Here is a 27,065-nt window from a genome sequence, read left to right as displayed (position 1 = left end):
GCATCTAAGCAACAAGAGAAATATTGGATAATTTGCAAAGCATTGTGTGTAGAGTACATGCTAATGTGCACAGCCCTCAATATGCCAAGTGAATAGATAATGAAGACATTATGTATTCCACATAAATGTAGGTTATTTCTGCAGCCATTGTCATGAGATTACCATATTGTGCCCAACTAATGTGCTCGTTTCCCACACTGGCCCTTGCAATATGTCTTATGATCCAGCTTAAATAATGCAGAAGACTTTCCATTCCAAAGAGAGCTTCTTACACACAGCTGTGCCATGCAGACATCATACATTATTGAAGTACAGAAGTTTAGACTCTCTGCCGTTTGGTTACTCCACAACTGTTCTGATTCATCGTAGAATTTTACTAAAACTTAAATATTAAATATTTTACAACCTAGCAAAATGTGCAGAATGTTACAATACTAAAAACTACATATAATGTAATATAACCAGAAATGGTTGACTACATAGTTGTTCTGGGCCCCTCATATAGCAAAAAGAAGGGAATGAAATAAGGACAGACTGTTCTTCCATCAATTATTAGGCACCAACACAGTGTATTTGACCACCCCTTACCCACAGCAATAGTCGGAAGTCAAGGCGACAGACTACTGTACGGCCCAAGGCCAATGAGGGACTGAGGCCTCATGGAATCTGAGAGGAAGTGGTTTTACAAGGTCTTTAGGATGTTAATTATTAGAGTATTGGCTTATTAGTTAGGTATTTAATAGATGTTCACTACAGGGTCAGCTGGGAGCAGGCTAGAAGGTTCTGGAGGGTGCTGGGGAAACGTTGGAGCCCTAAGATGGATGGGGATTGGTCGGAAGAAAATGGCGGGAAGAAGCCTGCGGGATCCTTCTGTGAAGCTCGGGCCCTAGCAACAAGCTGATTGGTGGGAGGAATTTGTGAGAGAAAGCTGATATTAGGAGGTGCTGGCAGGACGGTGGCTTCAGTTTTTTCTACAGCACCACAAGATTGTCCCTCCCGCCCGCCCTCTTGTTTAGCTTCCATCTTGTCGTGGCATGTTTAAATGGGGGAATGCCGCCCGCCTCCTGCGGGTGGGTATAAAGATGGATTGTATACGTGTTATACATGCTGGGTTTTTGAGTTATTAATACTTATAAGGTAACCCCGTTTAAAATAAATGCCGCAGCCTTTTATACCCATGCTGGCATCTGTGGGTTTTCATTTCAGGTATATGTTTGGATATTAATATAGAGCATAAGATTCCATGATGTGACGGCTTACAGCCAATCTTATATGTATAGTCGTTGTCCGATTATTTATTAAAGGGGTATTCCCAGGATTAAAAAGGTGGCTCAGAGCTTTCCACTCAGGAAATCAAACAACTTTTCAAATATATTCATTTTTCATAAATAGACTATTGCCCATTCTACTTCGCATAGTAGGCTGCACACTTGGGGAAAATGGGACTAAACTACACGAAAAGAGAGAGCAATGTAAGCAGATTTTGGCACGGGGATGCTTGTCATGAAGGGTAGTTGCTTTTAAGAAAATACTACCGATTGCGGGATAACCCCTTTAATAAGTGCTGCTAATTATCATAAGGCAATTAACTCCATCTCTAGCCACTAGTAACAATTTAAGTGATTTTAGAGCAAATCTGTTAGCTCCTCCAAGTCTCAGAAACGAAAGTAATGGGCTCATAGGAGATGGGGTGCAGAGTCGGGGAATGTCACCGTCATACTTACCTTCCCTTACCGTTTCTCCACTGTCAAGTGTATGCTGGACAGTAAGGGGGAGAAGTGGGGTTATGCTTTGTGTAGTGCCTAGCTCTAGTTTGTGAGGGAGGAAGATTTCACCTAGGAGGGTCCTGTGGTGGGACACGGCATTCAGTCTCATACACAGAAATAACCATGAGGTGTAAAGTGTAAATTTGCCTGTAGAGGTATTATTGTGACCTTTGAGGGTAACTATCTTATTATTACTACCAGTAAATAATTAGCTAAAATTGAAATAGTCAAAAAACATGCTTTTTTAAGAAAATTTTTTTTAACTACGAGCCTAATAATTAAAAAAAAAAAAAAAAAAGAAGAAAATACGTTTCTGATCAGCAGACAGCAGTCACCTGACTTTCACCGTCAACTTAGACCTGGTGCCACAGTGCTGGATCTCTGGGGCTGAGGAGGGCAAATACCCATTTGTTTTATTTTTTAAGTAATGTAAATTTTAAGTCTAAAATTTTAAAAGTGATTTTCTAACCAGACAACCCCTTTAAGTGGAATCATTGCACATCTATGGATTTCAAGGGTAGTCAAGTAATTCTTCAATGTCCCCTTCACTTCTACAGAAATGATGGCTGGCTTCCATGGCAATGAAGTCTGCACTAGAGGGCAAAAAAATGTAACAGCTTCTTTTATACAAAAAAAAAAAATTAAAAATACCCTGACAATATGACATATGTTAATTTGACAATTATTATTACTACACTTTCTACAGCCTAATTAGTGGCACACTCCTAAAGTACTCCACAAGTGTCCCAGCTTTTGTAGCTCACCGTTACATCAGCTCCGGGGGCCTCAACAATCAGTATATAATCCGGGGACTCCACAAACGGATCACAAATAGCAAGCCTCTATTAATGTCATGATTTTGTCAACATGTATGGAAGAAATAACAGCTGATGATCCAAGAATGTTGGCACGGCAGTGGAACAAGATGTACATGATGACATTACTTCTCTATGACTGTACGCAGAACAGTACAAGATGCAATTACTATCTTAAGAAAAATAGCTTTGCAAATATTAAAAAAAACAAGTTTGTGTATAGGATGAGACGGGCAAGGAAAGGCCGATGGGGACCCACTCAGATAACGTTTCTCCCTGTAATCAGCTCATTTTAACCCCTTAATAACCAGCATGCTTTGGTTCTAAAGGACCAGACATATTTTAGTGTTTTTTCCCCCATGTTTTCATTTTACGGCCCACCGAAAATGTTTTTTTGCTGTGGTTTAGTTTTCCTCACATGCAGGGCTATTTTTTTTTTTTAAATATATATATTTTTTTCACGGAAATGTTTTTTTACTTTTTTATTTTCTGAAGGGGATAGGTTTACAAAAACTAAAAAAAAAGTTTGTTTTTTTTTTTAAATGTATAGCTCGACAGCTATGGCATATAAAATTAATACAGTCCCCAAAGTGAGTCCTTATGTTTGTCTTGACAGAACTCCACATAGTCTTAGATATCTAAGATAGTATCTACTATTTGTGGACAATACTGTGATTTTTTGCATGCTCTTATTATAGATGCAATCGTGGCCACAGCCACAGACCACAGTAATATAGTTTTTAAAGGGTTGTCCCACTTCTAGTTGTGTTGCTGAAGGATGCAGACAACTCCATACATTACCAGTGGCCTAGGTTGGAACTGTAGGCTGAGTTCCATTCACTTTAATAGGACTCAGCCTGCAATAGTGACCTGGGCCACGGTGCAATGTGCGCAGTTCTTAGCTTCCTGCAGCAAAACAGCTATAAGTGGGACCACCCCTCTAAAAAGAACCCATCACCTGAAAAAAACTATTTTTAATCTTCCTCCATAGCATTAAGCAGTCTTGACACAAGGAGGGAACACATGCTTTTACAAGAAAAAGAAAAAAACACTTAAAAATTCTTATTTTTATAGATGTGCACCCCCACTACACAAATTTATGGGAAAAAAGCATTTTTAAATTTTCTTACCTTTGTAGATGCCCAGCCAGTATGCAAATGATCCACCTCGAATCAAAGAGGTGATCTCCAAGTCAATGCATCACTGCTTGAACCTGGCCTCCCCTCCCACTGGCCGCCACCCCTCTGTTCCTGTACATTTGCACTAGTAGCACTGAAACCTCACGCATGCGCTGTGCTCCTCTCCTACCGCATCTCAGACCTCAAGTTCACCGGTGCGCTGCACATGCGCCGGAAGATGTCTCTAGAGTGGTCCACAGCGTATGCGCAAAATGTCAGTGCTACCAATGCTGATGTACAGACACATGGGGGTTCAGGGCAGGCCTGATTTCAGCATTGATGCACTGACTTGGAGAGCTCTTGAAGTCGCCTCTTTAACTCTAGGCGGATCATTTGCCTTCTTGATGTGTATTTAGAAAAGTAAGAATTTCTAAAAATGCAACAACGCTTTTTCTATGGTCAAAGAACGCGTGCCCTGCTTATGTCATATGCTTAATGCTATATAGGCAGGATGGAAAAAGGCAGGTTCCCTTTTACTACTCTACCAAGGTCTAATGTTAGACTGTGATCTACTGATTGACTGCCATTTTTAAGGTTGCCGTAGTCATACAGAAAAGGTTCACACAGGGCGGATTTGCCGCGGTTTTTACGCAACAGATCTGCCCGCGGCAAAACCGCCCACTAATCTCGGGATTAGCCAGCTATGTGGACGAGGTTTCTCAGAAACCTCGTCCACACGGGACGGCTAATCCTCTGCGGTAAATCCGGCTGAAACCGCGGCTGCGACCGCCGCAGCCGCGGTTTCAAAAGAAGCAGCATGTCTGTTTATCTTTTATTTTTTGTTTATTTTCGTCGCGGCCGTGCTCTCCTCTATGTGAGCGCCAGCCACAACGGAAAATCAAGCGGCCGGGCCGCTTCAAAGCCGCCGCGGCTTAAACCGCGGCGGTTCTCCCGGCGGAAATCTCGCGGTTCTTGCTGCAGCCAAACCGCGAGATTTCCGACGGGAATACGCCCCGTGTGAACCCTGCCTAATAACGTTTGGGCTCTATATAGTAACCAAATAATAGTCACAAACATTATGGAACAAAGTTAATCACGGGTTTTAGCAGGGTTACCACAATTCTATCACTTCATGGCGATTGGCCAGTATCATATGAAGCATGTGCTCTAATGATTTGTTCCGATAATGAATGTGGACCTTGCAAACATCTTTGTTATTTTTGGTTAAATTGAAGTTGGATGTTGTATTGGCACATGCTGTGATTTCTTCAGGCCCAAAAGTAGCACAATTGGCAAAATGACACGTGATTAGTGAGTCCATGCGATAGGCACTCTCTGTGCCGCCATAAAATGTTCTGTACAGTGCCATCTTATGGCTTTACTTTCCCCTAGAAACAATGCTTTTATGGGAAAACACTTCTGTAATATGGTATCCAATGGAGCATGCCACAATTACCTCCTGTGTGAAAATGGAAACATACGGGAGCACAGTAGGGCCCTATAGAAATCTAGGAGGGATTATGGAGCCATAAAATGCTTGTGCGCATGAGCAATTATTGTTACGTTAACTGGCTTCACATAAAGCCAATGTCATAAGAAGTCAATGGATTCAATGATAATTCACTGATGGGTTAATTTTATAGGAAGCCAGTTAAAGGCTTTGACTCATGAACACAAAATATATTCATGTGCATATGAAGATCACAGAAGGGGTGCCAAGTCGGGAACCGCCTCTATGAGGCAGAATCAAGAACCACTCTACATCAACATGCCAAAAGTAATGGGATAGCAGTATGTAAACTGATTATGAAGTGGCATTACTTCAGGTGACGGCCTGGGAACATCCACACCTGTAGAAGTTGTGAGGTATTATCTTGTGAGTGAGTTTGAACACTGGACAATCTGCCGATGGCAAGGTAAGGTGAGTTATCCAAGTACGAACAAGGCATGATGATGGGTGCCAGACAGGTGGGACATTCCATTTCCGAAGCTATGCGGGCATTTAACAATCCTCCATCAATATTGTCACGTGTGCACTGGGAATATGTCATAGAAGGCATTACCACTCACAGTGGACAGTGCAATGGCCACCCATGGGTGCTTAATAATCTCAACTGATGAAGTCTGGCTAGAATTGTGCATATGAACAGACAAGCGACTCTGACAGAAATCACATCCGTATTCAATACAGGAGACCTCACACACATTTCGCAGGTCAGTAAAGCGTTTTTTAGCTTCCATGGGATATGGGAGCACAAGACCCACTAGAGTGCCTCTCTTAATTCGACGACACCAAAAACAGTGCCTCAACTGGGCTTGTGAGGTTACTAAGAGGAGTGGCAAAATGTAGCATAGCAAAATGAGTCACAGTACCAATTGTTTCGGGCTGATGGTAGTTTTCGCGTGTGGCACAGACCCTCATAAAGCCATGGACTCCAGTTGTCAACAAGGCACTTTGCAGACTGATGGTTGTTGCATGTAGGGTGCTTTCTTATGGCATGGGTTGGGTCCACGGATCAACCTAAACATGTCATTGACCGTTGCCTGCTGTGTTTCACTGCTTGGTGACCATTTGCAGCTCTTCATGGACTTTATGTATGCTCATAAGCATGAGATATTCCAGCAGGATAATGCACTGTCAAAAAGCTCAAGTTGTCCAGAATTGGTTCCAGGAGCATTCTGGAGAGTTTCTATTAATGGTGTGGCCTGCAAGTTAACCTGACATGAGCCCAATCAAGCATTTATGAGAAGTGATGAAGAGATCCACTTGTACCCTACAAAGAGCACAGAGCGATAGGTGGATATCCAGACAGCATGGTTCAGCATCCATCGAAACATCTTCCATACACTTGAAGATGTGATGCCATGTCGAGTTCCTGCACCTTGCCGAGCTAGAAAGAGTCCTATACGGCATGCCAAAAGTGATGGGTGCTATATTATTTATTTCCTGTACCATGACTTTTGGCAGGAAGTTCTTTGCTGTAAGAGCAGAGAGATTATGGAACGCTCTGCCTGAGGACGTGGTGATGGTGAATTCGACAAAAGAGTTTAAGAGGAGCCTGGATGCCTTTCTTGAGCTTTACAACATAAATACATCTTGTTATTTGTATAGTGCCAACTTGTTCTGCAGCTCTTTTGAATAATTTTTTTATTTATTAGCCCCCATCAATTTGCAGGGATTGAACTTGCAATTTTCAGGTCGTGAGCGAGAGCTGAGGGCTGCACTTCTGCTGCCTTAGCACTCTGCGCCACACTGGCATGTTATAGTCACTAATTACTTCAGAAGGGTTGGTGATTCAGGGATTGGAATCAAGAAGGAATTTTTTCCCGTAAAATGAGGAAAATTGGCTTCTACTTCATGTTTTTTTTTTGCCTTCCTCTGGATCAACATGAAGGGGGGGGGGGGGGGGTGTAACAGGCTGAACTACACAGAGATATGTCTTTTTTCAGCCTTACACACTATGTTATGTATGCACAGAGTGAACTTAAAAAGACTGCCAGCATCTTTTTGCACCCCTCTCTGAGCACGAGACAAGGAAGTGGCAGGCACACAGATTATAGTAATAGGTCTCCCGTGTGGATCTGTGTGATATGTTTTGAGAAACCTGCCTTTTATTAGTAGCAGCAAATGCCTAGAGGACTACTTAAAGTAGTCCTGGATGTTCAAGAGAAGCAGGCTAGCTATATCCACCCCGCCCTCCAGCCAATGATTGACAGCTCTCTGCTTCTTATTGTGCATTATTGGCTGGAGTGTGGGTGTGGCTAGGCTAAAGGTCATGAATATGCAGGACTAATTTTGTGTCTGGCTGCTACTAATTAAATGCAAGTTTCTCCACAACTACTGCACAGATACACAGCAGTCATATCACTGTGACAGAGACTACCCTATGGTGCTCTCAGTGAGGGCTACAAAAAGATGGTGACAGGGTCTCTTTAATTTACTGAGGAGGTACTAAAGAATATCCACTTACACCCTTCCTGGGCATGGGAGAAACTCACAAGAGAACAACGTTACTTGACTGGATGGTCAGATCCATGGCGATTGGTTCTAATATTGTATGTAACTTTTGCGGCACTCTTTTTTTAGTATCTCTTCTAAAGAACTGCTCAAACAGTATATATAAATTCATTGTGCATCTTGTTTTTGTCTTAGAACTAAGCAGCAGAACAATGTTCAGAGATGAATAAGCTTCAGCACATCGGTTACACAATCACGCAGTTACTATTATCATATTGACCTCAATAAGTTCAGATCTAGTTCGCTGGTGATGGCAAACATGAGCTTAATTTTTAAACAAGAAAAGCTGAGATGTGTGTGCTAATGAGCTGTGAAATCTTCAGAAATTGAAGACACGGATAATTGTGACATCAACATTCTGCATGCAAGGCACGAATCAAAGCATAGCAGCAGTGTAACTCCGAGTACGCTTTATAGGATACATACCTGAAGGGGCTGTCTGTTTAGAAAACTCAGTTTTGAAAGCCCAATTAAGGCGTTACGGGTTTAGGCCAGATTCGCACGAACGTATTTTCGCAGCATTTGCAATATGCAGTATATAGAATCCATTGATGTCGATGTGTTCATTCACATAAACATATCTTGTACATGTGCAAAAAATACACAGCATGCTTTATTTACCTGCGCATGTGCACACGAAAATAGCACATATTGAACTAATTAACTTAATCGCCAATTTTAGTAAATGGGCACGTTTTTTTGCACATAAAAATACGCATGATTTGCGTGGGGAAAAAGTACAGTAAAACACGCAGATACACGTGCAAATACATAATGCCCATTGCGTAAATATGCATAGCAAATGCGCTTATGCCAGTGTGACTTTAGCAAAGAAGGGGCCCCTATTATGGACTATCATCTATTATCCAAAAAGCCTCCACAACAACATATTTTGCTCTCAAGGACCTTTAAGTCCATGCATTACTCAGGCAGCTCATTGAATTGGGTACTCATTGAATACTTTAATTCTCCTATGATAGTTAGAGTCGAACCCTATGAATTAAATCTAGTAAAATGGTTGTTTTTTAAAGTATTTTTTCTTGCTTTAAAGTGAAATAATGGGCAGTTTTTTAGATTACAGAATGGAGCTATTTTGGTCATATAATGAACAAATGTCAATATTTTTTCAATCTGGTCTGCCAAATGTAAGTTTTAGGAAATAATCACTGCCGCATGTTGCTGGGCTATACAATAAAAAAATAAATAAATCATACAATCCTTCTCTGACATCACTTCCTGGTATGCAGCCATTGGCTAAAGCTTCCCCTCACGGACTTCCTGCTCTTCCCACCCCCTGCATAGAATACTGGGGATACTGAGAGCTGTATGCTTCCTTCCAGATAATGTTCTTGCTTTCTGGTTCAAATGCAGGAGCAAACAGCTAAAATAAAGTAGATCTTTAAGTATGAGTAGCATTATCATTTAACAGTGTAGCTAAGGTGCCACACATATAAGATAGCGCTGTGGAAGTATTGTTTCATCTTCCTTATTTGCATATTACCCAGAGGAGCATTATTGGCTTTTTAAGTCTCCTCCCTTACTGCTTTCCCTAAGGAGAAAAGATAACGTTTCTGACCCACATTACTGGCCTCTCATTTGCAAAGCCAGAAATCTACTGGACACTGATGAAGGGTAAACCCCGCGAAACAGATGTCTATGCATGGACTCTGTCTTGGTTTTCAATTCCTAGTCAATGTTACAAGGCTTGTATAAAGAGTCCAACTTTGATTTGAAGAAATGCTGCCTTCCAATAGGTGGCGCTGTGGAGGTATTGTTCCATCTACCTTATCTGCTTGCTTACTGTGAATGGAAGCAGGCAGGCCGAACCGAGTCCCGGCCCACTCCGCCTCCATTCGCTTGTTCCTATATAAAAGTGCAGAAATGATTACCGCTGGGACAATCTGTGCTCAACAGATTGTCTCTTGTAAAAGCACCCTTAGGCCTCATGTCCACAGGGAAAATAAAAATTAAAATCCGCAGCGTTTTTCCCGCACGCGGATTCGCACCCCATAGGAATGCATTGACCACCCGCGGGTAGATAAATACCCGTGGATGGTAATTAAAAAATTTCTGGAGCATAAAAAAAAAAAAAAAAAAAAAGGACATGCTCCATTTTAGTGCAGAAGCTCATACAGCACATAGCTCAATTGATCTCCCGCATGAAAAATAAAAGACAATTAGAGTGCATCCGCAGCCCAAATCCGCGTTACAAATCCGCAGCAGATCTGATTTTCCCCGTGGACATGAGGCCTTAGGCCTCATGTCCACTAGAAAAATTGAATTGCAGATTCTGCATGCGTATTCCACGGGTGAAATTTTGTCCATAGGAATATCATTGGCCATCTGCAGTCAATTAAATTGAATTTTGCACCTGCAAATGGGCTTTTAATTGATTTGCTTTTTTCACGCGCGGGAAAAAAAAAACGCAGCATGCTCCATTTCAGTGCGGATTCCGCGCAGATCTACCACATTGCTATCAACAGGTGCGGATAACCACATGAAAAGAAAAAAAATCATTTAAAGCAAATCCACGCGGAATCTTGCAGAAATATGCGCGGATTTTATTTTCCTATGTCCACGGGCAAAATAGGATTTAGAATCCGCAGCGGATCACCCGCATGCGGATCCGCATCCCATAGGGATGCATTGACCACCCGCGTGTAGATAAATACCCGCGGATGGCTAATAAAAGTGATTTAAAAGAAAAAAATGGAGCATGAAAAAATCCGGACCATGCTCCATTTTCGTGCGGGTGTCCCGCGGGGACGGCTCACGCAGGCTTCTATTGAATCCTATGGAAGCCGTCCGGATCCGCGGGAGACCAAAATCAGAATATACTCACCTGCTCTGGATCTTCCCTTCTTCGCGGCTTCATCTTCTCTCCGTCGCGGCCGGATCCTTTTTCTTCGGGCCGGCGCATGCGCGCGGCACGCAACCGACGTGCCGTGCACATCTGCCGGGCCGAAGAAAGAAGATCCGGCCGTGACGGAGAGAAGATGAAGCCGCGAAGAAGGGAAGATCCGGAGCGTGCAAGAGGTGGGTTTATTCTTCTTTTCAGCGCTCATGTCCGCGGGGCAGGAGGGACCCGCTACGGATTCTCCATGGAGAATCCGTAGCGGGTCCCTCCTGCCCCGTGGACATGAGGGCTGAAAATAACAATTTACTCACCTCTCGCACGCTCCGGATCTTCCCTTCTTCGCGACTTGACCTTCTCTCCGTCGCGCCGGATCTTCTTTCTTCGGCCCGGAGGATGTGCTCAGCACGCCGGCGCCGGACACATCCACCGGCCCGAAGTAAGAAGATCCGGCGCAACGGAGAGAAGAGCAAGCCGCGAAGAAGGGAAGACCCGTACCGTCCGCAGCAGGTGAGTTTAATTCAGGCGCGGGTCTCCCGCGGATCCAGACGGCTCCCACAGGCTTCAATAGAAGCCTGCGGGAGCCGTCCCCACGGGAGACCGCACCTAAATGGAGCATGGTCCGGATTTTTTCCTGCACGCGGGACCCGCCCCTGCAGGGAAAAATGACATCCGCAGGTATTTAACTACCTGCGGGTGTCTAACGCATCCCTATGGGGTGCGGATCCGCGTGCAGGAAAAACGCTGCGGATTGTAATTCCTAATTTGCCCGTGGACATGAGGCCTTAGACTAGATTTTAGTAAGAATTAACTGGCTTGCTATTGGTAACATTAGTTTAATCGTTGTGCTGCCTGCTGGTGGTTACTTTAATTAATCTATAAACAGTAGATGAGGTATGATAACAAGAACACGCTAAAAACTGTAATGCCTAAACAGGCAAATGTATGCTTTGCAAACTGCCCCATGCGTATTTCTATGACAGGGCGGCAGAGTCTTGGGTTGCTTGATGAATCCTCCTCCTGCGGCTGTCTTTTCCACGAAGGCGCCTCAGAAAGTCACAGGGAGGAGGATTCATCAAGCAGCACAAGACGCGTCTGTACAGCGCACAGAGGCAACAAGAGGATTGTGGAAGTTGGAACAGCACTAGTGTGGTAGTCAGGAGCGACCGAGGGCCCGAAGGGGGCAATATTATATTGTAATGGTATTAGTACCTTATGGGGGCAACAAAAGGGGTGCTGTTACATTATGGGAACATGATTAACTTATAGGGCTACACAGGGGGCACGATTATCTTATAAGGGTCACAAAGGGGGCACTACATTATTCCAGGGCACCATTACCTTCTGGGATAACAAAGAAGGTATTATTACCTTATGGGGACACTACAACTGTGGGGCACCAAGGAGAATTATTTCTTTATGGGTGCGAAAAGGAGAAATTTTTACTGTGTGTGTGTGTGTGTGTGGGGGGGGGGGGGGGTCACAAAGGAGGCTATTGTATTTTGTGAGGGTAGTAAAAAGGGGAGAGCTAGCAGCAGAAAGGAGAGAGTAAGCAGAGACCAGTCGTGGCTGGAAGAAGCGTTTATGGTGGTTTGGATGCAAGTAGAGAAGAAAGATGCAAACAGACGATTCCAAGAATTGCCTAAATTCTCTATTAATACAAGGAAGCATTTTTAGAAGTTATAGGAATATTTCCTGCATTGATTGCAAGCTTTTAACCCCACAAATGCCTGTGTATTGTTAATCTGAATTACTGCACATTGCATCCTTCTCCTTGGCTAAAGATAGTCCTCAAAATGCTGAAAGCAGTGTTTTTACCATTCTGAAAAACTTGTACAGCTACCTATAGCTTTCTCACACAGGTTTGTCCATTTCATATATGATCTATATTGGAAACAAAATCAACCTTATCTCCTTATTTGGTTTCTTTTTTTATATTCTCTATAGCTACTCATCAGTAAGCTTCATACCGGATAAGAAGTGAAACCAGGTTGCCTCAGGACAGATGGGACATAAGATCAGACATGTTGTCAACATGGGTATTAAGTGCTGACTGTAAAACCAACAACCCAACTGCTAAGCTTACTAGTACAAAGCGGCTCATCAGCTGCAGGTAGTTAACTCCTTAAGAATGGAGATAAATCCGTCTCGTTCAAAGTGGGGTCAATAAAAAAGCTCACAGTACCAACTACTCATCACTTGCCGCATCCATCAACAGAGGACATTGAAAACTACTTGTGTTTCTGGACCATCTTATAATGTGCTTGAAGCATTTTTACAACAGGCAGGCAAAGACTGTAGATCTGTGCGTCACCGGAATAGTCCAACAATGGCTTATAATAACTTCTGATCTACAAACTTATTCTGCATATCCCGATGAACTGAATGACAAACTTCTACCAAGTACTAGGCAAGACCACTTGTGAGTCTGCTGCCCCAGATTCCACAGACAAGGCTGAAGTGGAAGCATTGTCATTAGAGACATGCAGGTACCACACTGGCAGTTTTGACTACTACCCTAGTTTAAAGTGAAAAACTGTTTTTTGGATTTACGTTAAGGTCATTTTATGAAGAAATGATAGAAGTTCTACTTTAAATCATTTTTCTCAAAACAAAGGGTGGCCCGGTGGTCAGCTGTTATTCACAAGGGGGATGTGCCTGGCCCAACACTTCCTCTACAGGAGAAATGTAGTATTACAGAGCAGACACTGAAATGACTGGCTAATCATGTAATGAACGGATTGGTTTGGTCTGTCAGAGCTGGTCTTTGTGAATGGCACTCTGGCTTATAGAGAGGAGGGTATCCTCTATTGAACAGGATGCCCCCTCTATGATGTGGATATATCTTAATAATGCATGTGAAAGTGGTTGTCTTTCTGAAAAAATACTTAAAGGGGTTTCAGGAATTTTAAATTCAAGATGGCAGATAATTGTAAAAAAAAAAAAAAAAGTATTTATGTTGATGCAGCACCTCAGCTGCAGTCCCCAACAGTCCTTTCCCGGAAGCTCATGCAGCGGTCATGTGAATGATGAACAGCAGGTGACCTTTGGAGGAACTTCACGAAAAGGACTGGAGCTGTAGCACTGGACCTGAGGAATATTACAGTAACGAGTACTTTGAGGTTTTTTTTCTCTTTTTAAACACAATTTGCTGCCACTTAGAATTCATTTTAATGACATTTATTACCGATCCATCAATGCACTCCCAATTTTCCTCCGTTCAATAGAAGTGAATGCAGCAACAATGGACCTGCATGCACACCCCTACTCTATTCACATGAAGAACTCAGGGTGCAAAGATGACAAGATCGCTGGAGGTCCCAGCGGTGAGACCACCAACAATCAGACATTTGGGATAAATATCGTCAGCGGTAAAACCCCTTTAAAGAAACAGTGATCCCACATTCAGGCACTATAGAATAATTATCTATTAAAAACCCGTTTTCCAGATGAGTTCTCTGACATATTATTATAATTAGAAATACTAATTGCGTCAAATGACACGAACTAATATTAAAATTGACATTCAAATGATGGCCCTAAATTAGGACTTCTAAGCCTACAAAAAGAGTTTATTTTAAAACATAAGACTATCTATCTACTAATATTCTAATACCAAGTCTGATTATACCGCTTGTCCTTGATTCATGGTGTACTGTAATTACTTGGGCCTTAATTAGCTAGTTGTAAATTCCGCAGTGAGACAGAGATTGTGTGTGTTGTGCCAGGCTTTATAGGTAAATGGAGAACTTACGATTTATATTTGTGATTAAAATCAACAGTTCTGTTTGTCATGAAGGCGTAAATTAGCTTTTTTAACTAAAACTTTATAAACACAAATAAGTAACAAAAATAATAAGAATAAAGTAATAAAACGAAGTAAAAAAAAACAAATATCTATCAAAGTCTTAAAGTGACCACGAGTATAATTTTTTTATATTGATCCTTTGCAACAATACCTGCTGTTTCTATAGTGTCACAGCAGTTGAATACGATATACCAGCACAGAAAGGTTATAGACCACTTACCTTATCTTGGCCATGGATTTATAGGAGAAAAATAAAAGGGGTTGTCGAAGTATAAACTACTGATGGCCTACTCTCACAACAGGTTATCAATAGTAGATCAGTGGCGGTCTAGACCCAGGATCCCTGCTGGTCAATTGTCCTCTTGGCAGGTAAGCTTGTGCACGGAGCAGATTTCTGCAGGATGCAGACAGCTCCGTTCCCACTGCAGTGGTCTGGCTTGGTATTACATGCAAAGTTCACACTGAAGTGAATTGGAACTTGGCCTGCAATACCAAGTCAAGCAACTGCATCTGGATCGTACCTGTCTGCTTCCTGCAGAAATCAGATCAGTGCATGAGCACCTCAACCAAGCTAAGAGTTGATCGAAGGTGGTCCAGGGCGATGGACCCTGCTGATCTACTATTGATGACCTTTCCTGCAGATAGGCCATCAATAGTTTACAACTAGACAACCCATTTAACTGTATAACATCATGTACCTGATTCACTGGGATTGTTCTAATGTAATCTACTACTTAGATATGACGTATATGTCATATATGTATACTAAAGAATACTTTGGGGTAACAATAGAAGGAAATCCTTTAATATGCCCCTTGGGGGTGGACTAGATAGGGCTAGCTGAAAAGGGGATTTAGCTGGTTATTATGAGATAACCGTATATTGACAAATCCTACAGTATTAAATTAGAGTAAGAGGGCTTTTACACAGAACGATCTGTGGGGCAATAGATGCCTGATAGGTTGTCCCAGCGATAATCCTTACTGTGGAGGCATAGCGGGCCGGGGATCGTTACGGCTTCCCACCTCCATTCACAATAAACAGGCAGTCGTTCATAGATAAATGACTGCCTGTTTACACGGAACAATACGTCGTTTAGCTTTCTGCGTGCAGAAACTGAATGAGAAACGAGAAATGAAAGCCTTCTCGTTCAGTCGATGAATGCATTTACACTGAATGACAGTCATGAGGATTCTCCTTAGATCACAGGAATCCGAATGATAATCATTCCGTGTAAAAGCACCTTAAAGAAGATCTATCTAGAAGTGAGGTTTGAAGAAAGGAGTTTATTATACTGTAAATATTATCATGAAAGCCGTCTGTCTAAATACCGTATTAGTTCATTCTACAAATGGAGTAAGAGTTGACCTATTTATTGGACAAGACTCTCGTGGCTCCCACATAATGATTAGCCCTTAGGAGGTAAAGTAGGTGGGCTGGGTGGTTTTCTTTAAGATGGTATAAATAGTTTATATGGTCTTTGTATTAGGACCCGTTCAGATAGCAGTATTTGCTCAGTATTTCGCATCAGTATTTGCAAGCCAAAGCCAGTAATGGAACCTACAGAGAAAAAGCGTAATGGAGAGATTTGCACCCTTCCATATTTGGGACCCACTGCTGGTTTTGACTTACAAATACTGTTGAAACATACTGAACAAATAGTGCCGTGTGAACGTGGCCTTAATGTTTCTGGTAAGAAGAAAGAATGAAAGCTGTACAACATCACGTATCTTGTTGTGAGTGTTTAGATCATAGGTCACATCTGATAGCATTGGATTCATTCCACCAGTTTTCATTACATGGAGGATTAGATTTAAGTTTCCTACACATAACTTAACTCCTTAGTGACCAGCCTATTTTGACCAAGATTTTTTTCATTTTATTTTCCCGTCAACGTAGCTTTATGAAAGTTTGATTTTGGTGGGGCAAGTAGCACCATACTAAGTACCTAAAAAAACTTACTGAATAATTTGTATTAATTTTTTTTTTCGTTTTTTTTTGGAGAGAGGGATGAAAAAAAAACCTGCAATATCAATTTCACCATTCTATTCTTGAGTCTTAAAATCAACTTTATTCTGTGGGTTAATAAAATTACAGCAATACCAAACTTATATAGCGTTTTTTTTTTTACATCTTACTAATTTTGCATATTAAAAACTTTATTTTGTGCTGTCGCATTCCAAGACCACAAGATTTTTTATTTTTCGACAACAGAGCTGCATGGGAGGAAGGGTTTGATATGACTTGTGATTTTCTTAGGTACCATTTTCATCTTTTTGACCCTTTTCCTTCAGTTTTTAGATGCTGGATAAATCGTGATCACTTCATAGTTCGAGTCGATGCCGGTTACAGCATTCATAGGTTTCTGTGTTTTTTTTTAAACTTTTTTCCATAATAAAGTATTTTGTAAGAAAATGTTTTTAAGCCTATGGAGTTATTTTTCTTCTACAAACTTCAATTTTTGATTTTTTTTTACAATTCTGGGATAGGGTAATAGAGAGAACCCCTTCCCTCAGGGCACACGATAGCTTTTAATCAGGACATCTAAGGGTTTAAATGTATTGTATGCCCCATTACCGCTATAGCGAGAACCAAACTTGCTCCTTTCCACAATAAATGGTCTCTTGGTATTCCAGGAGCTAGCCCGTTGCCCATTACCTCACTGACAAAAGTGAATGTTTTAAAGAAGCTGTCTTCATTAGACAATCCCTTTATTAGTATTCTCTCCATTACAACCCAGATTGTCATCTTCATGATGACTAATACTTCCAAAGTACTGGTGACTTCTACATATTATGCCTACCTGGCATAGAATGCACAAGGTCTCCACACAGAGCAAAAAACTTTGGCTTAGGACACAACTTGTTGACGGCTTCCACGGCCTCTTCTGTTAATTTGATCTCCTCATCCCACTCATCTCCTCCAAAGTCACTTTCGCCAATTGCCCAAGATTTCATGAGGCCGAACTGTGGGTCAGCTCCTTGTATAAAATAGAACGGACCTTTCCACTCCTTCTCGTCATCTATAAAGAGGAGGAAAAACAGAGGAACATTACAATATTCTGCAGAGTAAGTGGCCACATCCTCCTGTCCAGTAATTACATTACATACTAATAATAGGTTGCTAAATATATTCATCTCCAGGACCTTTAACAAAGAGCCAATTATGAAAAGGCTACACTTTCTAAAAAAAGGAACTTTACTCAGAACGGTACAAATCTGCAAGCTGCTGACCTTTCTATTAAACAGAGTGAAATAATTCCCGGGGCAGTCAATTGTTTGTGTCTTTTCTGCCTTGGAAATAACCCATTCCATGAAAGAGGTACAGCGACATGCTGGGAAACCAATCTAACTGTGTATTATTGGAGCCTCCGGCAGGGTGAGTTTAGTGCATTCCACAAAAAAGACACATTCTCCATAAATCCCGATGGTTTTTAACCATCTCGTCCACCTTTTCTGTAGTGGTAATGAAAATATAGGTAAGAACGTAGACACATCACCTGCATATATTCTTACATCTCTCCATGAAAACAATACAGCACAAACAGCAACACAATACATGACAATGACTAAAGAGCAACTTAACAGAAAGAAGACAAACATTGCAGAAGAATACTGGAAATGTTGCTGTCTGAGCATCTTGGTGAATCCGCTATCGTTTTCCACTCTCCATCGATGACCAGCTGGCAAATCCACAGCACAAATTAGAAGACGGCGGACAGGTACGCTGGGGTCGCCAGCCGGGCACCCAATCGGATTCCGCTCGCTATGAGATCCCGCACGCAGAATCTGACCCGGCCGTGTGCAGGCAGCCTTAAGCCTTTTTTAACATAAAAAGTCACCAAATTTGACGCAAGCCTAGCTTACGCAAAAATGTTACGACTTTTTTGACAAGTACATTGTGCTATGTCACTCTCCCAAATAAAAGGGATGTGGCTTGTCAGAGGGGGCATGGCCACCCCATACTGACACATTTATGTATAATTTACACCAGAGGCTACGGTGAATTATACTATAAATGCACTGCAGCTCCGAGCTAGGGTAGATTTCTGTGTAAGCACACGGAGAAGCTGAGATACATCTAATATATCAAGAGACGGGCGCCAAGAGGGATAATATTAGGAGCGGTGTATGAAATACTTATCTTGATAAATCTCCCCTAAGATGGGAAAGCCTGGTCAAACTTTGTCCCTACGCCCTATTAACCCGTACATACATAATACAGTGGGCTACTCTGCCATAACAGCTGCGGGCAAAAGGAGGGGATTTTTTACCCGAATTTAAGGGGTAGTTCAACAATTGCAAGTTAATCGCAAGTTATCCCCTATTTACTTGCTGATTGGTGGGGGTCTTACCCTTGAGATCCCCGCTGATCTTCAGATTTGGGGTCCTGTATCCTTCTCACTGTGGCGTTACTGCACTCGCCGCAGCAAGGACGAGACTGAATGGAACGCTGGTCGTGCAAGTGCACTAGCACCTCATTCACTTTCAATGGGACTGTGCTGATACCTAAGCGGGTGCCGATCGGCTCTTTCCGACAGCGCCATTGATATTGATAGCGGACCGTGCATACACAGTGACGTCACTGAAGGGGAACGAAGCAAATCCCACAGACAGGCAGAGCGAGACATGGGAGTCCCGTTCTTAAGATCAGCGGGTGTCCCAGCGGTGAGACCCCCCACTGATCAGCAAGTTATCCCTTATCCTGCGGACAGGGGAGAACTTGCAATTGGGATAGAGCCTCTTTTTAGGGATTAGTTTAAGGCAGTCTTTACACGAGCTCATGTGTATTTGTGCCAGAATGAGCGCCGCATTTTGGTGGAACAAATATTGCTTTTTTCCCGTGCATCGGCATACTAAAATTAAAATAAATACATTTTGTATAGCGCCAACTTATTCCGCAGCGCTTTCTGGTAATTTATTTATTACCCCCACCACCAAGCTGGGTACTCATTTTACCAACTTTGGTAGGTTGGAAGGCTGAGTCAACCTTCAGGTCGTGAGTGAGAGCTTAGGACTGCATTCTGCTGCCTTCACACTCTGCGCCACACGAGGCTCCAATATTTTACAATGCAAGTGTATGTGGCAAAACAGAAGCACCGTTACCTCCAGCCATTGAAATGGCTGATTAGTCTAAGGAGTCCAAAATGTGTTCTTTCTCCTGCGTAATTATGTAGCGTTTCATGTATCTCCTAGCGTATTTTGCGTGGATTGGCGTCTCTGCATTGACTTCTATGGTGAATTTTGCTGCGCAAATGTGCAAGAAAATGGAGCCTGCCGCACTTTTTTTTTTTTGCACAGCTGAAATACACAGGAAAAATGCGTACATGTAAAAAACAAACTTAAAATCAATGGGTTCTATTCATTGCCTATTAAAAACGCATCGCATCACAAGAAAATCACTAGTTCGTGCTTAAAAGGGCGCTCTATAGGGAAACAGCCGAGATAAAAAATAAATTCTAAAAACGCACATCACAGGAAGAAACGACTGAAAGAAGCCATTAAAAAACATTGGCGTCATAATTCTGCGTTTTTACTCGCTCTTGGATTGCTTGAAAATCGTGTGATTTTCTCGCCAGTGTGAAGGCGCCCTGAGACCCTGGATAAGTATTTCTGCAGACACCCTGTAAGCAATGACTAGCAGAATAACACTAGAGTCGCGGTCCGCCATATCCGCACCCTGTAGTACATGACGTAAGATGCGAGTCACATGCTGCTACTTTCATTGACGCATCCTTGCTACAGGAGCTCAAAAGTTACTTTTTCTCCATAAAGCCCAATGCAAAGTTTTGCGAGATGCATCACAAACGCACCACAAGTTATGTGCACCGCACTTATTAGAAACCTCCGCCATATTTTTTTTTATTTCTCATGTGCACACATACTGCAGATCTGAGAATAACACGCAATGGCTGTGCAGGTTTATAATGCATTATGGACCATTATACATTATAGTCCATCTGATTGGCACTGCTAAGGGATTGTTTATCCATAGTCTGCAGGAACTACAACTCCCAGCATGCAGTCCCCCCCGAGCTGCTTGCAGCCCAGTGTGCAGCTGGTATTTATGTAGTAGCACAGCATTCCCCGCTCTTCTACCTCCCTACACCCCGGTAATGTCACTACCTTCTCGGAATGACGTGAAAGTCCTGCCCCGAGCTCGCAAGAACACTTCCCGGTCCTCCGACATGGCAGACCTCGCACAGTGACCGCAGCGAGATGCCAGCTGCAGACTTCCTGATCGGCGATCAGCTGCTACTGCCTGGCAGGAGCCGCGCTGGGTGAGACTGGCCGCACATCGGTGGATGATTGATCAGCCTGTGGGACTTCTATACAGCGCGGCTCTTGAGGGACTGTCAGTCCTTGCTGGCCGGCTGTGTAGTCACTGCCTGGGACTGACGGGGCGCCAGACAGATTTATGTGCAATAGCAGCATGTAAGAGAATGAACCTTAAATTGACCATAGCTAGGGAATAAATGACATTCCTTCAAGTTAAAGGGGTTTTCCTGATCTGTTCGAAACATTAGTGGCAGCGAGGAGTGACTTAGATATGAGAATGTACATGCTCGCCATCGCACTGCTCGCTAGCGCCGCTCTCTGGAGCCTTGCTCTGCAGCAGTCACGTCTGATCTCCCATGCGACCATTGCAGCCAATACCAAGCCCAATAAGGACGTCATCAGTAAGTCTGGTGGGCGATTGTACGTTATCTGTCAGATGTCGTGGTGCCAGAATGCCGAATCGGCAGTCCGGCGCCGCAGTATTGGGCACTTGGGGGCCAAAACCGTACAAAAAAAATGACTCAGAAAACACCTTTAAGGTCGACTTCACAGAGGCGTATTTGCGCACGCAGAGAATAGAAGCCATTGATTTCAATGGGTTCGATCACATTGCTGTATTTTGGTCGCAAACAAAATAGAGCATGGTCTATATTTCTGCATATTTGCACACTAAAGATCTCCAAAGAAGTCAATGGGGGGTGCAGATGCATGAGCACTGTGTAATTCCACCCCCCCAAAAAACAACATGTAAATAATTAGCCATATCAGTCGGTGCGTTTGTTTGCTGAGCGCAAGTGAACGTGCCTTTTGGGCGCAAAAAAAACAGTAAAATATGCCGAAGTACACAAAAGAAGTACCTCTTAAAGAGTAACTTGTGGAAAACTCTATGGATTCTCTACGTTTCCGGCAGTGCCAGCTCATACGCCATAGGAATAATCACTCTGGTGACTAGAAAAGGGCCCACAAATTGGGGAGCCAGCGTCAAAGAAGGCACTTTTAGTTTCAGATTCTTGGAAGACAAGTATACTAACTGGCCCACAGAAAGAGGTTCCGAAATAGTACGTGTACCTCTACTCCTCCTTAGCACCGCACCCCTGGACTGTTCAAAGTTGCCACGCACCTTCTCCAACACCTCCCGCAAGTCCTGAACCCAAGTGTCTGCAGCAGGATTGTTAGAGGAAGAGAGGAAAGACACCGCGAAAGGGATTAAAACCAAAATCACAGAAGAAGGGAGTCACGCCAGAAGCCGAATGTGTATGGTTATTGATAGCAAATTCAGCCAATGCTAAATAATTGACCCAGAGACTCTGACAATCACTCACGTACATTTTGAGGTACTGAACCAGTTCCTGGTTGATATGTTCCGTCTGGCCATTAGACTCTGGGTGGAAGGCAGAGGATAACGACAACCCGATACCGATTCTCTTACAAAAGGCCCTCCAAAACCGGGCAACAAATTGGACTCCCCGGTCAGAAACAATATCCTTGGGGCCCCCATGCAGGCGCACAACCTCCTTAATAAATATGGTGGCTAACTTAGGAGCGAAGGGGAAGCTTTTTAAGAGCAGTAAAATGTGCCATCTTGGAAAATCTGTCGACGACCACCAAGATGACCGAGCACCCCTGGGACTTGGGCAAGTCGGTAATAAAAGCCATCGACAGATGGGTCCATGGTCTCTCCGGAATGGGAAGAGGACGAAGCAGACCTTCAGGCCGTCTCCGTACATTCTTCCCTCTGGCACAAATAGGGCAGGACTTGACAAATTCCCTGACGTCCCGAGACATTTATGGCCACCAATACATATGGCCACACAGCTCCAGGGTGTTTCGGACTCCTGGATGCCCTGCTAAGACCGACGAATGAACGTCCTCCAATATGAGGAGCCGCAAGGCACGGGGAACAAATAACCTCCCCTCAGGGAGGCCCTTGAGAACGGACTGTTGAACTGCCAGGAGTAAAGCAGAGGTGTCGGACGTAAGGGTGGCTACCACCACGCCCGGGCCCAGAATACTCTCCGGCTGAGGCTCCTCTACCTCGGGTACCCCGAAACTGCATGACAAAGCATCAGCTTTGACATTCTTTGACTCAGGCACATATGTGACTACAAAATTGAAGCGCGAAAAAAACAATATCCACCTTGCCTGACGAGCGTTCAAGTGCTTGGCGGACTCTAGATAAACCAAATTCCTATGGTCCGTAAGGACTGTAATAGTATGACGAGCGCCCTCTAAGAAATGTCTCCATTCATCAAATGCCTATTTTATGGCCAATAATTCCCTGTTGCAAATATCATAGTTGCGTTCTGCCTCTAAACTTCAGGAAAAGAACGCACAGGGTTAGAGACCAGGTTGGTCGGGAGATTCCTGCGAGAGGACTGCCCTCACACCATGCTCAGAGGCATCTACTTCAATGATGAATGGGCAATCTAGATCCGGCTGAGCCAAAACTGGTGCTATGGAAAAAGCCCTCTTGAGAAGCGTAAAAGCCTTCACAGCCTCCTTCGACCAAGAATCAACCCTAGCCCCCTTCTTAGTCAGGTCAGTCAAGTGCTTGGACACCACCGAAAAGTTCTTAATAAATTTCCTATAAAGGTTTGCGAACCCCAAAAAGCGTTGTAACGCCTTTAAGTTAGCAGGTTGCACCCATTCGGTGATGGCCTTGACCTTGTCCAAGTCCATCCGGATGACTGATGGAGAAATGACATATCCAAGAAAAGCAATCTCCTGTACCCCGAAAAGGCATTTCTCCAACTTAGCATACAAATGATGACCTCGAAGGCGGTAAAGAACTGTCCGTAAATGCTTAACATGGCTCTCCCAATCAGAAGAGAATATCAGAATGTCCTCCAAATATACGACCATGAGCGTGCCCAGGATGTCATGGAAAATGGTGTTAATAAAACCCTGAAAAATAGCTGGCGCGTTACATAAGCCGAATGGCATGACTAGACATTCAAAATGCCCCAAAGGAGTATTAAACGCCGTTTTCCATTCGTCCCCCTCTCTGATACGGATGAGATTATAGGCTCCCCGAAGATCGAGCTTGAAGAACTAACAGGCTCCTACAACCTGGTTGAGGAGGTCAGGAATCAGGGGCAAAGAGTACTGATTCTTGATGGTTATCCTATTCAAGGCTCTATAATCAACGCAGGGCCGAAGGCCACCATCCTTTTCCACGAAAAATAACCCTGCCCCTGCAGGTTATTCGGAAGGACATATATGTCCCTTGGCGAGACTCTCCGTAATATATTCCTTCATCGCCTCACGTTCAGGGACTGTTACATTATCAATTCCCCCCTTGGGGATCTTGCTCCCGGGAATGAGATCGATTTTGCAATCCCATTCATGGTACGGAGGTAACGTCTCAGAAAGTTGTTTCGAAAAAACGCCAGAAAAATCCTCAATATATGGAGGTAACCCCCTTACATTACACTCAGTGGAGTGCACCTGGACTGAGACCAAATGCTCACTGCAACCCTGCCGCCATTGCACTAGTTCTGATGTAGACCAATCAATCTGGGGATTATGAAGCCAGAGCCAGGGACTAAATCAACTGAAAGGCTCTCCATCACTAGAAAAGAACACACCTCAGAATGTAGCGCCTCTACAGAAAAAACTAGTTCAGGAGTCCTTGTACTGATTAACCCCGCCGACAATGGAGTACAATCAATACCCGAGACCTGGATTGGAGGATTCAATGGTAAAAGATATGCAGACATAAATTTGACAAATTCAAAATTAATGAACTTCACGGCAGCCCCCAAATCAATGAAGGCCTGACCGTTGAGATGATGAGCATTATAAGCAATAGAGAACGGTACAAACAATTTAGAACATTCCGGAAGTACCTGAGCTCCTAGGCAATCCCTCCAGACACAGCCTAGGAGTGGAAGTTTTGCGGCAACTGTTTCTTGAGACAGTTGGCGAACCGATGTCCTGGACCTCCGCAATAAAGGCATAGTCTGTTTCTGAGCTGGAATTCCTTGCGTTCCCGTGGAGACATAGAGCTCACTTCCATTGACTCAACTTCGTTGGTAGCTGAGGACATGGACGGATTCTCGGACCGGGTCACAGGCAGTTCGGTCCGCGTCTTGCGTCAGGCCCTAAGATGACGGTCGGCCTTTACTGCAATAGTCATGGCCTGCTCTAACGTCTTGGTTTCCGTGTGCAATGGCAACAGATCTTTTATGGACTCAGACAAACCAGTTAAAAACAAATCTTTCAAAGCGTGGTCATTCCACCTAGATTCCACACAAAACTGACGAAACTGGGAACAGAATTCCTCCGCGGGACGTGTTCCCTGATGAAGACTCAATAGCTTACTCACGGCATATCCCGCCCTATCTGGCTCGTCATAAATCTACCCAAGGGCAATAACAAAGGCATCTACTGATTGGCGAAACCACGAGTCGGGAGGTAGCGAGAATGCCCAGTTTTGTGGGTCGCCCCTCAAATGTGAAATAACAATGCCCACCTTTTGGTATTCAGAGCCCGACGAGTGGGGACGCAATTCTAAATACAACTTACAGGCTTCCCGGAAAGAGAAAAACGTCCTACGGTCACCGGAGAAAACGTCAGGTAGAGAGATCTTGGGTTCGACTCCTGACCCCGGGCTGCAGCAGTTGTGACCGAAATACTGGTAGCGTTCTGCTCCTGTTGCTGGAGCTGGGTGGATAGGTCTTGCACCATACCTGTCAGGACTTGCACTTGATTGGCAAGAGCAGCCACAGCCTCCATATCTGAGGTCAAGTGGGTAGGTCGAAACGGGTACCCAGCAGCAATAATGGCCAGTGTTTCTGTTAGGACTGGCAGGGGTAGATGGACAGGGGATCTCTACGCCAGCCCTCTCCCGTGTCCCTTCCTACTTGCCCCCCTGGGCAAGGGTGTCCTTAGGGATGGGCAATTACCAGCCCTGATCGGAGGGATAATAGAGAAGAACAACTGCAGAAAATGTACCTTCCTCCCTCTCTTATCTTGGGACGAAAATTTGTCCTGAAACTGGAGGCTCGCTGTAGGAGACTCTGTATAGGGGCAACATGTGGAAGAGCAATAAGGGGAAAAAAACCACCTGGAAAGAAGGCTTCCGCACACTCCAAGAAGTAGTATATAAGTGCCCTAGAAGTACAGAATTCTGAACAGAGTCCTAGATTTGCAGGTTACCAGCTGAGGGGTAAGCAGAGTTGGGTACCACTGAAGAAGGTGGTTGCAATATAGGTATTAAAAATATAACTCCATGAAATATCTAAAATCAGCTTACAAAAGTATAAAATACCAAAAAAAGGTGAACACTCACCTTTCCATCTCCCTGCCATTCACATTCTGACACCTGGTTCCCTACTGGTCTGGGTATACTGGGATCTAATAACAACGGGGCATTTTGATGCACTGAAGTCACAGCTGGCACCAGGTATTGTCACAGTCACATGTCAAGACAATATGATATTGCTGGTAAAGAGAGATTGACGTGGGACAAGTGAAGCATTTGCGCAGGAGTGGCAAGGGGTTGGTAAGAAGGATGACTCCTTTTGTTATTTTATACCATTGTTGGGTAATTTTAAAAAAATGCCTCAAAAAACTATAAAACACCTTTAAATTTCCTTGAAGACTAAGTTTCCCTGTGACTGACAATACTGTAGGTTCTGCAATGCAATGAGCAGTTCCCCTGCGCTGCACTAATTGGGATGGGATTTGCACTTGCTGTGTCACAGGTGCCCACGGTGAACAATTAGCACTTCCCTGGACCTTGCTTAAAGGTGTATAATACATAATAAGAGAGGTGCCATAGACATTCTACAGCAAAAGCCTGGTGTGAACTGGCGCACAATTGCCCACAGATGTCTCAAGTAGGAAATGTTACGACAAATTAAGCCCATCTAAAAAAAATTGGCCCCAAAGAGAACATGCAGAAGATAGCAGCAAGATGCTATGCAAATTTTTGGGCATACAATCCATGCCAAAAGCTGTGCTAATTTGTGTTTTTTAGGCTATTGGATCATCCTGTATGCAAAGCCATTTGTTGCTGTACAATATTTACAGGCCTGGAAGCTTTGTGAGAAAATCTCTTTATTATATTTCAATTCCCTTCATAAAATTCTGGCTGCTTCACCTCCATATAGTTCCAGGACAGCGAACACTTCTGTGAGATCAATGGCAAGAGGTGAGTGTAGCAATGCCACTGGATTCATTAGCGGGTACAGGGGCATTAAGGAGGAGAAAATGCAATGTTCAGAGGTTCTTATGAACACTGATCCAAAGGTCATTCATTCAAACGGCTCTCCCAAATGCGATCTGACTTCTGGTTCAGCATATTTAAAAAAGGATTAAATAGAAATATCCTTCTATTAGTTGTGTCCTTACAGAGGTTAGCTAAGGTAAACATTTACGGCTTAAGGGGGTTTGCCAAGATAA

At 43.5% G+C, this 27,065-nt stretch overlaps 1 protein-coding gene across 1 annotated transcript in view; it reads right to left on the bottom strand.

Moving 5' to 3' along the window:
- Positions 1-20,625, bottom strand: part of CPPED1 (calcineurin like phosphoesterase domain containing 1) — a 67,950-nt gene extending 47,325 nt beyond the window's left edge. Inside the window, exons 1-2 of the mRNA XM_066576208.1 lie at positions 20,505-20,625; positions 17,183-17,401 (exon numbers count right to left, since the gene is read on the bottom strand). Of these exons, the coding sequence (XP_066432305.1) occupies positions 17,183-17,401; positions 20,505-20,568 (283 nt within the window). The 5' untranslated portion in view covers positions 20,569-20,625. The remainder of the gene's footprint in view (positions 1-17,182; positions 17,402-20,504) is intronic.
- Between the last annotated feature and the right edge of the window lie 6,440 nt (positions 20,626-27,065).

This window comes from Eleutherodactylus coqui, chromosome 8 (genome assembly GCF_035609145.1).
Source record: "Eleutherodactylus coqui strain aEleCoq1 chromosome 8, aEleCoq1.hap1, whole genome shotgun sequence".
NCBI classification, from domain to species: Eukaryota; Metazoa; Chordata; class Amphibia; order Anura; family Eleutherodactylidae; genus Eleutherodactylus; species Eleutherodactylus coqui.
The sequence above is the reverse complement of the archived record's forward strand: the minus strand, read 5'-3'. Positions and strand labels throughout refer to the sequence as shown.